This window comes from Archocentrus centrarchus, chromosome 6, assembly GCF_007364275.1.
Source record: "Archocentrus centrarchus isolate MPI-CPG fArcCen1 chromosome 6, fArcCen1, whole genome shotgun sequence".
NCBI classification, from domain to species: Eukaryota; Metazoa; Chordata; class Actinopteri; order Cichliformes; family Cichlidae; genus Archocentrus; species Archocentrus centrarchus.
This window is the reverse complement of record NC_044351.1, coordinates 32,127,342-32,140,509: the sequence shown is the minus strand read 5'-3', so window position 1 is coordinate 32,140,509 and position 13,168 is coordinate 32,127,342. Positions and strand designations below refer to the sequence as shown.

The window sequence follows — 13,168 nt, the reverse complement described above, 5'->3', positions numbered from 1 at the left end:
AGCTAATAAGCTACTCTGGAGCCCATGCTGGGGAAGCTGCCCATTTATTGTCATTTTCTTTCCTGACACAGCCGCACATTGATGGTTTTGCACCTTGATCATTTAATAGCATCAGTTACCCACAAATTCCCAAAAAAATAATCCCATAATTTCTTTTTTGTAATGTGCGTGCAGGTTGAACACAGATCTGCAAGAACGTTTCCACAGGAAGAAAAAAATAAATAAAGCACAATTCTCAATAATCAGCAGCATTTAATATCAAAGCCATACAGCACGTTTTTCAGTTTTATAGTTTTATTGAATTGCATCACTCTACATCATCTAGAATTTCAACAAGTTATTCTTTAAAGACCAAATATAATACTTGCATCCCTGCAATAAGTCTCTACACTTAAGAAGAGAAAGTATTTTTACTGAAACATACATTAAGAATTAATATTTAATTAAACATTGCCATAAAAGTTACGTTCATTCTTGTTTGCCATTTTTCTAGTCATATGTTTTATATAATAGATGTAACTCTGTCTCTTTCATAGGAATACTAGAAATCAAAGAAGGTAAGAAATGCACAAAAACCCATTGAGTAGCATTGCCTAATACTACAGCAAAGAAGTTACTGGACATTCAGTTGACATGCACTCAGTTGAAGAATAGAAAAGAACAGCCATAGAAGGGAAGAGTTATGGCCTTGTTGATCTGATTGGCTTGGTCTCTTGGATAGACTCTACATAAAAGATGGATGTAGCCTGCATGTCTTGAGTGAAGGCAAAGGGAGCAAATTTTACATAGAAGTCTATGATGATGAGCCCTAGTTTTACCTTGTAAGTGTAGCCAAATGTTGGGTTAAAGCCAACTGCCTTCTGTTGTTATTGGGAACTTCTTTCATTTCCTGTGTAAGGTGTTTTTTTCACTCACCATGGTAAAGGTTTCCAAAGGTTCAGGGTAGTTGGGGTTTATATTGCAATGGCTAAGAAGGTCTTTTGTGAAGTCCTTAAAGTGCTTCTTTGGTTTGCAATCCTTATGTTGGTAGGGTAGGTCGTTGTCAGGCAGATTGTATTTTCTTCACTGAGCAGGCGTTTTATGGCCACTGCATCTTCCACTCAAGTGGAGCTGGTCTTGATCTAAATGTAGCGCCTCTGAGTTTTTGAAATACGTTCTGTATGATGTCTACATTTTGCTCAGCAGAGCAGGGTGAAGGCTAGTGCTGCACTGTACAGGGCAACAACCTCGACGATGACCTTCAGGGATTCCTTTTTAAGAACCCGTCTTAAAAAAGTCGTCCGAAGACTGACGTGGCTTTATTGTTGTGGTTCTTCACTTTAATGATATGCGGGAAGTCTGAGAAGAGTGTGGAGCCGAGACAGGAGAAATCTGACAACTTTGTTTGGAGCATCACTGACTGGAGCTGGGGGTGAAGTAGGCTTGATAGTGAGCTGTGCCAAGACTTGGAGAGCTATTGTGTTTAAGGTGAACTAACTGAATCGGGTCATTCTGTGACTCTGACTTGCATGCCATCATGCAGCTGCAGAATGATCGAAGCTTGGGTGGCGCCATAAAGCCACAGTCAAGAACCAATTGGTGACATGGTGGCTATACCCATCTTTTGTATGTAGTCTATGGTGTCTATGTAACACTTCTTGAGGTAAACCCGGTGACGTACTTCCTGTTTACCAGCATCCCCACAGCTACAGAAACTGATCTATGCCTACAGGAGGCCTGAGTTCAGCGTACTGTATGTCTGCTGCCTTTTAATATTGTCACGATGTTGCCAGGAAACATTCTGTTCAGCCATGCTTCAACACATTTCGGTGACATAACTCTTTCATTGTATGACAAAGCACGGGTTGCACTGAGGAGTAGGAGGATAGAAAAAGAACAGGTTGCACAGTCTGAGGGACATTCAGGAATGTATCAACAGGAAACAGTATTGGTGTTTCTGACCATTCACTTACTATCGATTTCATATACACAACCCAGCCGAGCTGGGTGCAATGTACACAAAAGGAGATCCCTTAATTAGAGCGTGTGGGTTGCACTCAGCCAGGTTTGAGTACTGTAAAGCTATGGCTATCAGTATAGTAAACTTACATGTAAACACTAATCCATGCAATATGGCTTTGTTTGCATTGAGAATACAGTAGCTCCTTCTTGAATGCAAATAGGATTGGAGTTATATAAAGTGTGTGTGTGTATGTGTGTACTAGTGAGAGGTTACATGTACCCTGTGGAGTTTTCTTGTAAACAAAGTATTGTGGTTTTAATATTGAGCAGGTGGTGTTGGGTAACCTTTCACCTTGTGGGGCTAATGTAGCCATGCTATACAGATTGCATTGACAGCTCAAATCCGATCACGAATCAAACCTGACCGCCTCAAGGTACTTTAACAGTCCGAGGACTCTACAGCCAGAGGAGGATAAGATTCTGTTCAATGTTCCTCAGAAACTTTGCTGCTGCTGCCTGCAGCAACTGCAGATAGTACGTCTCATGATTGTATTAAGTTATAGTAATGTCCTTTTACGTGGTTTTTTTCTTTTTAAATATTTGCACGAATCAGCTTAGTCTCTGCATGTCACTTAAAAGTTTTGGAGATTTAACATCAGAAGTCAAACAATTAAACAGGCCATTGCATGTTGAATTGGGTTTGAAACTATCAGGTCCAATTTAGCACCTAGATTTATTCTTAAGCCCGACAAGTTCCATTTTAGCTCGACTATTTCAAAACCACAAGCTAGATGATAAGCAACAGCCTCTCCTAAGCTCTTTTTATACCTCAAATCATACATTTTTTTTTTCCACCAACACATTCATTGCCATTATTCATCCAGGGCTCCATTTGTGAAAAATCTGCTCCATAGTGCTAGTGGCTGTCAAAACTTCCACAGGGTACCTTTTAAAAAAAGAGACACTCAGAGATTGGTAAATACATTTAACAGATAATGCTTTTGCATGCCTGTTCTACGAGCCTATCGTTATACATATTTCTGTTACCATATATGTAATAATAGTCAACACTTTCACATGTCACACAGTCATGCCCTGCTGAGTGCAGCCCAGAGCTCTAAAAGTAGGTAACAATCAACATTAGTGTCAGTGTAGCTGGATCCCCGCTCACTGCTACCACAGCACGAGCAGATGGCAGACTCAGAGAGAGAATAGACTCAACAGTGAGGCGGGATGGCAAGATGGCACCTTTGAAAGTATAATGCTGTAACGGAGGGGTGATTCAATAACAAGTCTTTACCCAGTTAGACGGTAATATATCTCTACATACGCTCATCATACTCATTAACCTCTAATGTACTGTGTGTTCAAGTCACAATATTCACTCATTTTTACATTGTGCTTTTTAAATCTGATTGTTTAACAGTGTCGGGGTTACAGCGGTGGTGAGGAGGCGTATGTGGGACGCTCTGTTCATCGTAGGGTGAACGAGGTCACATCTATCACGGGGTTGGCCCGGCACTGAGACCGAATATTTCTAGACTGATTTTACATAAGCTTCCCCCCCCGGTGCGTGGGCCGGTTTGAAGCGAAGGCTGAACTCAGCTAGTCGTCAAACTTCACTGAACAATGCTGTTGATGTCACAATAGAATAAAATGCTCATCGGGGTTTTAAGACTGGGGTTGAATGCATCACCGGATCCGTCCTGCAATATCACCCTGATGCCCTGGAATTTTTGCAAGAGCTGTAACTTCCTGTAATATCCTCCTGTTAGTTTATTTTTTTGCACTTAAAGGTGGGTTCAATAGTGACAATACATGTGATCACGTGTTCCAAGATATTAATGCCGAGGTGGTTCATCTAACTGCTACAGTATGCCAAGTGTTGTGAAGGTTCATTTCAAATTCAAGGTTATTCTTTCAGTGATATGTTAAGAGCTGAACAGATCTGGTGTACAGAACTCTAGGAAGTATCCCAGTGTTAATAATAATGCATTATATTAATGAAACAATCTGCTTATAGGGAATTTACAACACATCAAAACCTCCTCAACCATGTGGTGATGTTTAAGGCTTCGTATTCAGCGTTATTCAGATTGGTGTATCTGTTTCTCATGGTAGCTGTTTGGATTCAAACAAACACTTAAGAAAAGCTGCAGCACCTGTAAAGCTTACTGCCACTTTCACTGAGGATAAATTTTGTACCATAGCACTAAAAGATGTCAGTAAATACAAATATAATCGTAACGTAACATTTTCATATGTACAATCTCCACCAGACTTGCACAGCTAATGTAAGCAACGGGTTGCCCGTTCGGTCCAGGAATGCACAAACAGAAGGCAAAAAATGAAACCAAGTTTTATCTGCATGGAGAACGGTGAGGTGCTGCCTGCCTCTCTTCTTTCTCAGGGTAGCAGACGTGTCCCAGGTCAGAAATGATCCCTTAAACAGCCCTGATGTCAAAGCTCCGGGATTTGACTCTTTAACCCCGAAGTGTTTAATCAAAATGAAACTACGCTGAGAAACACAAATGGAAATTTGTGCCAGCATCGACGTACAAATCCTTGTTAAGTCTGACATCAGCTGGCCTGCTCCTCCTCAGCCCAGGTTACTTCACCCATCAGGCTTCACTGGGGTTCTGCTGCTCTTTAAAGAAACAGTGCCATGTTAACCTTTAGATACATCACCCTCAGAGCAGCCATTGTATGTATGTATGTATGTATGTACTTACACATTCACTCAATATAGAGAGTGAATCTATAAGAGTAAGCTAATGCAACAGACCAAACAAATGCAATGGAAAATTCTGGAAGAGGTAAAAAAATTCTGTGTCAGTGTAAGATTATTAGCTCTGAGCAGTGATCTTATTCAGTGATTGGTTTACATGTAAATGAACACTTAAAGTCTAAAGTTACTGCTGGAACCACTGCTCTCTGATAACACCTGCCTCTTTCTTGTTAATGTACGGGTACAGGTAAATAACTGCACTGCTCTACTGAACACCTGCTTATCCAGAGCCAGGTTTCACTTTTTAAAGTCTTTTCCTAAACAAAATTCTCAAAAAGGCGGCTAATGTCATATTAGGAAGGATTATTATAAAAATTCACTGTGTGTGGGATGTTTTGTCCAGTTATTGAGCCACTTGGTGTACAGCTTTACTGCTTTTTGCTAGCTCCAGGTAGATTTTTAACCACATCAGTGCAGAAAATCTTAAGCTATGCATTTTGTCTTCATTCACAGCTTGCCAGGCCGTCCTCAGAATGGTATTCTTTTAAACACCTCCAACCCAAGTTCAGTTATGTGGGGACTAGTTCGTGAGCTCACTAGCTCGAGGCTTTTCTGTTTTCCTGAGATTGCAAGCTAATCTGTCAACTAGGTATTCCAATAGTCCATTTAATTATGACATGGCTGATGCGAGGGTAATTTGGTCAACAATTAAAATGAATAAATAAAATTCTGCATTCCCAAACTGACCACTGAAAAGCTGCTACATGAAAAACTCAACCTTCGGGGGTCCTTGCTACATGACGATCTCCACCTTACAGTGGCTCAAAGCTATTAGAAACGTGTACATGAAGTAATCCAAAAGTCTCGAACCAGCAAACTACCATGATGAGATGCAACATGTTTTAGTAATCTCACGTTGTAAAATGCACTGTTTGTTCAATTTTCACCGCAGTTGACACCATTCATTTGCACTATGTAAACATGTACTTACAAAAAGAGTCGGGGGAGTTGGGGGTCGTGGGGGATTGGGGTGGGTGGAATGTAGAGGAGGAAAAAAAAAAGGGTTTTAGGGCTGGAGGGAAAGGAGTTAAAGAAATGAAGAGTGTCCAGGAGTCTTGGCGTGTAGTTGAATATCTTCATGCTCAGTCCCTGTTCACGCTGCACCAGACGGCTGCAAGGAGAAAGAGGGATGACAAGTGAGAAAGAGGTTGGAAAGAAAAGAGGAAAATGAGCCTCAGAGTGAAAAATGGATTGAATGGAGATGAGAAGAAAGCAGCGGAGGAGAGGGAGGAGGGAGAAAGAGGGGTGCAGAGAAGAGAAATGGACAAAAAAGTGATTACTAGACAACAAAAGGGGGCAGCCAGCCAAGCATCCGCTCAGGTCACTGACAGTCTGCATCCCGGAGCGTGGATGCATGCCAGCAGTTGTTTTAAATGGTGCAGATTTCAAAGCCAGGTTTCTGTAGCTGTTCATTTTTTTTTTAGTTTATACTAAACCAGGTTATTTTGTATTTTTCAAGAAGGTGATCCAGATTTAAAGGGGTAACATATTTTTAAAATACTGCTGAAACAACAATAAGAATTCTATTTGTAAAACTGTTTTTAGACCTTAGACTTGGACACTTTTTTCTGACATTCTGCAAACAAATCAGTATTTCTCCTCATGTCAGATTCGCAGTAATGTGCAAATGTTTTAGGCAAGAAAGACAACGGGAGGATTCATCAGTAATAATAATAATAATACTGGCACATTTAAATGGATCGTATTGGTGTATATTTGGCGTGAACACAGTGCCTTTAACACATCCTCATTTCTCCGTGGCAGATACGTTGTTCCAGCATCTCAGAGTCTCACTGCCCTCTGTCTCTTCATGTAACACTAAACTGACTTTATGCTGTTGAGGTCGGGCTCCATCCCATCTGCTGCAGTACTTTAATGGCTTTATGTTTGGAGTTGTTATCATGCTGTGCCTGTAATTTAGATCACATTTATTCTTTGTAGGATTTTCCAGTTACGGAATGATCTGAGTAAACGATTTTCCAGAGGTGGGGCTCTGGTTCAATTTAGTGAACTTTTGAAGACAACCTCAGTCCAGTACCAGAACTGTTTGCCACTTAGAGAGAGGACAGAATCCCTTATATTAATATGAAAAAAATCCTTGATTTTCTCAAGAAAATATCACAAACTAACCCAAATCCAGATATCCAGATGTGGATCTCAATTCATGAATGGTCCGGAGGACATTTTCAGCCTCGGCAGACACACGCAGTGTCAGACTGCTTTTGTTTTATTCCATCGTTACTTCGTACGGTTTACCACTGACCTGGCACGGCTACAGAGGACACAGCCTCCGGCTGGCACAGTGTATCCACCTTCACATGCTGGAAGGCTTTGTTGGGGGCCGACTGGAGGTGCCTAGAATCAGAGGAGAGTGTGAGACCGCAAACACACACAAAGTGCCATGCACAACACGTGTGAACGTACACATCCATCTTGACTTTGCACACAGCCTCTAAAAAGCACACATGGACTCTAATCGCTTAGCACGGCCCTTAGCCTTTACTGTAAGAGCTGAAATATTAATGGTAGAGAGATGCTGTGAGCAGTGGAGCAGAAACTCAGATCAGCAGGCAGCTACATCAGCAGCCTCTCCTTGTGCCCGGCACCATTACTAAATCACAAAGACCTGAAGCAACTTGAGTGCTTCAGCAACTCTGCAGCAAGTGAATGGCTGAACAATGCTAATTAAATGTGGATTGGGGAATTTTTCCAACAGGCTGATGACAGTAATGGAAGAAAAGTGAGGGCTCCTTTTATTTGGTGATCACCAATCAGAGCAGGGCCAGGAAGGAATGGCGTGCTCAGCTCCAGAAAACTTCAAACAGCAATATCCTAAACAATATGAATGTCTGCACTCAGTAATGACTTTTAATACTTTCAAAGTGGATCAGCACTGGGAATGAATCACTTTGGGGGCTGTTCTCAGTGTTTACAGATGCTTCCTTCTGTCAGTCGCTACGGATCAATGTTTGGAGCCCAAAGTCGGAAAATTAAAAGTTCTCAATACCGGCACGCGTGGCAGATAGAGCTCAGGATTAGGAATAAAATCTGAGCCAAACATGATTAAAACTCACCTCTTCCACTCCTCCTCGCCATCCCAGAATTCATAGACGACAAAGGATAAACCATCTGGCAGACGCACCGCAGTCACACTGGAACAGAGGAGAATGGAAATGAGTATAAAAGAAGGGAAGTGATGGGTGAGAGACATTGGATTCATGAGAGGAGGGTGAAGATTAAGGATGTGTTTGTGAAGGAGGCGAGAGAGAGCAGACATGAGATAAGAGTTTACGTTTCAGGAAATCCCATCTTGTATTTTCTTTATGTCACAGCACTTAACGCCAAAATAGGAAATCACATCTATAAAAATAAAATTTGTAAGCAGTGTGTGACCATCAGTGCACAGAGGTCGTGTTGTTATTGAGGTATGTTGAGATGGCACGCTTTTCTGTAATGAACACAGGCGAGAGGTGAATGTGCACATGGGATCTTTGTCACTCTCTAATAGTGTAACTCAGTTTTCACAGCAAGCGCTGCATTTAAAGGCTTTGGGGGCAAAAGTGGAACATGTTATGGAACATGTTTATGTGCGTAACATTTGCCCATTTAATCAACATTAAAATGCAATTTAATTTTAGTGTGGAAACAAAAGCAGAGAACGACTCAAAGACTTCTAACTGGGCGCTATTAAAACCAGGCATTTTCTTTGGTCTGTTATTTGCACCTTTTGGTAATTTTCTGGCTCTGAAATCAAGCAGCTGTAGATGTGTCTGAGCAGATCACAGTGTGCAGTGCAATTTCTGCACTCGTTTCTGCGTGAAATTACTGCCTACCCAGCGTTCTCCTCACAACGAGCGTGAGTTTTATCCCACTTTTTTGAAGATTCCAGTTTTGAAAGTTTTCATGATGCAAGCACCGAACTTGGCAACAAAACGAATAAGGTGCAAGTTGAATTTTGAGATGGCTGAAATGCACAGATAGTACATTTTGTTTCTCTACACTGCTCAGCAGAGCCTATAGATTCAATTCAATACCATTTTATTTATATCACACCAAATCACAACAAACAGTCGCCTCAAGGTGCTTTATCTGTTAAGGTAAAGACCCTACAATAATTACAGAGAAAACCCAACAGTCAAAACAACTCCCTCTGAGCAAGTCGACAGTGGGAAGGAAAAACTCCCTTTTAACAGGAAGAAACCTCCAGCAGCACCAGGCTCAGGGAGGGGCAGTCATCTGCTGTGACCCTTTGGGGCTGAGGGGAGAGAGACAGGACAGAAGACACACTGTGGAAGAGAGCCAGAGATTAATAATAACTAATGATTAAATGCAGAGTGGGGTATAAACAGAGTGAAAAGAGGTGAATAAAAAGAAACACTCATGGGAACCCCCCAGCAGACTAGGCCTATAGCAGCATAACTAAGGGAGGGTTCAGGGTCACCTGATCCAGCCCTAACTATAAGCTTGATCATAAAGGAAAGTTTTGAGCCTAATCTTAAAAATAGAGAGGGTGTCTGTCTCCTGAATCCAAGCTGGAAGCTGGTTCCACAGAAGAGGGGCCTGAAAGCTGAAGGCTCTGCCTCCCATTCTACTCTTAAGTATCCTAGGAACCACAAGCAGTCTGAGAGCGAAGTGCTCTGTTGGGGTGATATGGGACTATGAGGTCTTTGAGATCAGATGGGGCCTGATTATTCAGGACGTTCTAGGTGAGGAGAAGGATCTTAAATTAAATTCTGGATTTAACAGAGAAGTCCAGAAAGCCGGCAGATGCTAACATGCATTCTGAGGTCAATGACTTTTTTTGTAGTTATATGACTGACGTCACTTCAATCAACACATAATACTGATAAAAGGCACATAACATCACATTGTATTAAGGATAGGCAGCATACTTGATCAGATGATCATTTTACTTACAGTATTTGTTTTTAGCGATGCGCTTTGGATCATTAATCATGCTGGAATATTTCTCTTCTGCTGAGCTTTTAGAGGCAGGAGTGTCAGTATTTTGTGCTATATCCACATGAAATCATCTATAAATGTCATCTCCTTGGCCTTTTGCTCTCATGCAGCCATCACATCGTCAGAGTCTCACTTCTGTGCTTCACTGCTGGGGCTAGGCATTCACTGTGGTAGCCCAGGCCAGGGTCACGCCCAGCATGTTGGATCCCATTCAGCCAAACACATTTATCTTGGCCTTATCTGATCAAAGATTGTGCTCCCAAGATTCATGCTCTTTAACAAAGTTTAAGCTGGCATTTTGTGCCAAAGAGTGAGCAACTTTTTTTTTTCCTTTTCTTTTCTTGGACACCCTCTGTAGGGGCTGGAATTAGGCAGTGTTCTTTGCACCATCTGAGCTGTCTCAAACTCCGATTTTCATCGATAACCCCTGTGTAAGGTTCAAGCCTTTGCCCATCTGTTTTTCAGAGAGATCGTGCAAACAGTTCTCTGTGTGATCTGTTTAAGAGGACTCTGATTAGTAGTAGTGTGGTTTCTACTTTACCTCACTTTTGGTTGGTCAGCAATCATCCTGTATATTCTTCCCTAATGTTGATATAGACACAGCCAATAGGTCCCAAACAAGCCGTGATTCATCATGACTGGTAATGTAATGCTCCATTCGGGCACAATTTTGAGGTGATAACAATACCACCTCCCATTTCCTATATTTCCTGTAACCTAACCTGTTTTTATTACTGCCTATACATGTAGGCTACAGGGAGTGTGAAAAGGTACTACTGTAATGTGTGTGTCTCTGTAGTTCTTCTCTGGACCTGTAGAGGGCACTGGGGGACAGGCACTGCTGCCTGCTCACCATCTCTACGGGGTTTCAGAAGAAATAACTTGAATTGTCTTGAGCTCCGCGAGAGGATTTAATAGAATTTGTGTCTGTAATCGCACACAAACCCCCAAAAGATAATGAGCAGGGACAGCAGAGATTAAATAAAGTTTATATATTACAGTTGAAGATGTTGATTACAGGGAAAGATGAAATAAAAAAAAAGGAAGGAGGAAAAAAGGAGTCTGTTTAGAGATAATGAACAAACTTCGAACAGCAAACCTTTCTGCATTGTTTATATTCAGCCTCCTACACAAACTGTGCTGCTACCACATTTAATATAAAGTAACAAATACACCAACAAGGGTAAATGTCTACCACAGCATTCTGCAATGACAGGCTCTGTAAGGGCTATTTGACCAGTAAAGGGGGTGATGGAGTGTTGCATCATAAACACATAAACGTGCCACATATTAACTGAAAGATGCGTCTCTGTGAGTTTTAGTTCTAATTTTAGGTACGGTTAACAGTCTCCTATCAGATGACCTGGGGGCTCTGGAGGGCTCACAGTGCAAAAGTAAATCAGAAAGATAAGAAGGCCTTAAACCGTTGAGAGCATCAAAAACCAATTAAAGAATCTTAAAATCAACTCTGAAACTGAGTGGGAGCCAGTACAGAGACATTAATTAAAAATAGTGTAATGTGGGCAAAGATTTCTTTGGAAGACCAGAAAAAAAAAAAATCAATCCTGCAGGTGATAAAAGCATGAATCAGTGTGTCTGCATTGACTCGAGAGAGAACCGGTCAGACTCTTGCAATATTCTTTAAATGGTAAAATGCAAGTTTTGTAATGTTTTTGATGTGAGCTTCAAATGTAAGTGCTGAATCAAACACCACATCTTCAGGTGCCTTCACAGGAGCTCTTCACGTTTGACCAACATGCATCACATAATTTATTATTTTTATATTAAAAACATGTAATCCGAAGAGAATGGGTGGATGGATTTCTAAGTAATTAAGACACAATAGATCTAAAGATTTTTTTTCCCCTTTCTTTTATGGAAAACTGTTCAGGCTCGGACAGGGTTACCTTCACTAGTCTAATCCGTATCCTCACAAGTCTGCAAAGGCAGGCTGCAGAGAATAAAACCAACAGCAAACTACTCATCACACTTCCAAATACTGTTTAGTATGAGTGTCAAAGCTCTCACAGGACCAAAGAACCTTATCTGTAGCTCCATTAGAAAGCACACAGGCTGATTTTTGAGGACATCCTGCACCAGGCATTCCTATCTTTTCAGTTTAAAAGGGAATATTCACTACTTATAGTTCAAGAGCTTGTCCTGAATGAGCCTGCTGTATGATGTGTAGGGGCAACAGGAACCTGATCAAACAGCAGTTGGGGTTTCTAGGTGTATTTAACCTCTTTTTGTATGATCATTAGCTGTATATATGGAGCTGCGCTGAAGTTCAATGCGGGGATCACACATAGTGACAAAAGGAAGATGATTATCCCCAGCTTTATATCCCCTTTCAGCTCATTGTTTTGGTTTACTACTCAGTTAGTCATATTCATTTTAAAGGCAAACACCTCTGAAAACATTGTTTCCACTTCATTTATCACTTTGCTTGGATACATAACAAAGTAAGGATTATGTACTACATGTTGTTGTTCAGATTACACCTCTCTGTCCATGCTGCAGGCCCTCCACCCCTCAGTACAGACTGCAGTAAGTGGTAGTAGAAAATGTAATTCAAATAAAACTAGTGCAGCAAAGTCAGAACCTTTACGTCTTGCCAAGGGCATATGCAGAACACGGTATATTGAGTTGGGATTTGGAAAAACCTCAATGGATATTAGTCATATTAGTCTGTTTCACAGCACCCCAAGGCTCAAAGTGAGATGCACAGGAGGTCTGTATCAGTTACAGCAGAAGAATATCAGACTATATTCCAGCTACAATATTACAAACTGGGTATACAAGGACTATGCAGAGTATTACTGTCTGACTGATCCAAACCACCTGGGAGTTAGCATTGATTTCAGAAAGGTACCCTCTGCGGGCTGAACTTTTGCTATGTGAGCAACAACATTAAAAACCAGAGATACAATCTGGGGCAGTACTTAAGAAAGTGAGAAAAACAGTGAGGTCCTGACACCAAAAATGGAACACATTAAATATTTAAAATAATACACGTTACGGTGCTGCTCTCTGCAGCGCAGCACTTGTGAAAGTACGAGGCATTAGTCAAACTTACTGAAAGCAGTCTCTCTGAGCAGAGACGTTCTTCAGGTACTGCTTCAGAGCCTCGCAGAACTCGCCAAGCTTCTTCTGGGAAACCACCATCTCCTGACGAATCAGCAACAAGGACTGAAGGAAGAGCAAGACGGACAACAGGGTCAGTTTTGTACTGCCATTTTTGTATAACAGCTTAATTGTTCTGCTTGTTGTGTGTCTGTTTCTTTATGGAGAAGCTGTATTAATACTTGGACTGTGTTCACAGATGAGACCAAAGAGGAGATGTTTGGTCATAATACATAGCATGTCTGCACGGTGGTGGAGGGATGAGGATTTAGGCTTGTTTGTAGCCACAGGACCTGGGCATCTTGCAATTATTGAGTCAACCATGAACTCTTCTGTAGACCAAAGTATTCTAGA

The 13,168-nt window shown here is 41.3% G+C and overlaps 1 protein-coding gene across 1 annotated transcript in view; it reads right to left on the bottom strand.

Moving 5' to 3' along the window:
- Window positions 1–294: 294 nt before the first annotated feature.
- necab2 (N-terminal EF-hand calcium binding protein 2) overlaps window positions 295–13,168 on the bottom strand; it is a 136,070-nt gene continuing 123,196 nt past the window's right edge. Inside the window, exons 10-13 of the mRNA XM_030731195.1 lie at window positions 12,768–12,880; window positions 7,804–7,881; window positions 6,993–7,084; window positions 295–5,840 (exon numbers count right to left, since the gene is read on the bottom strand). Coding sequence (XP_030587055.1) covers window positions 5,812–5,840; window positions 6,993–7,084; window positions 7,804–7,881; window positions 12,768–12,880 — 312 coding nt within the window. The 3' untranslated portion in view covers window positions 295–5,811. The remainder of the gene's footprint in view (window positions 5,841–6,992; window positions 7,085–7,803; window positions 7,882–12,767; window positions 12,881–13,168) is intronic.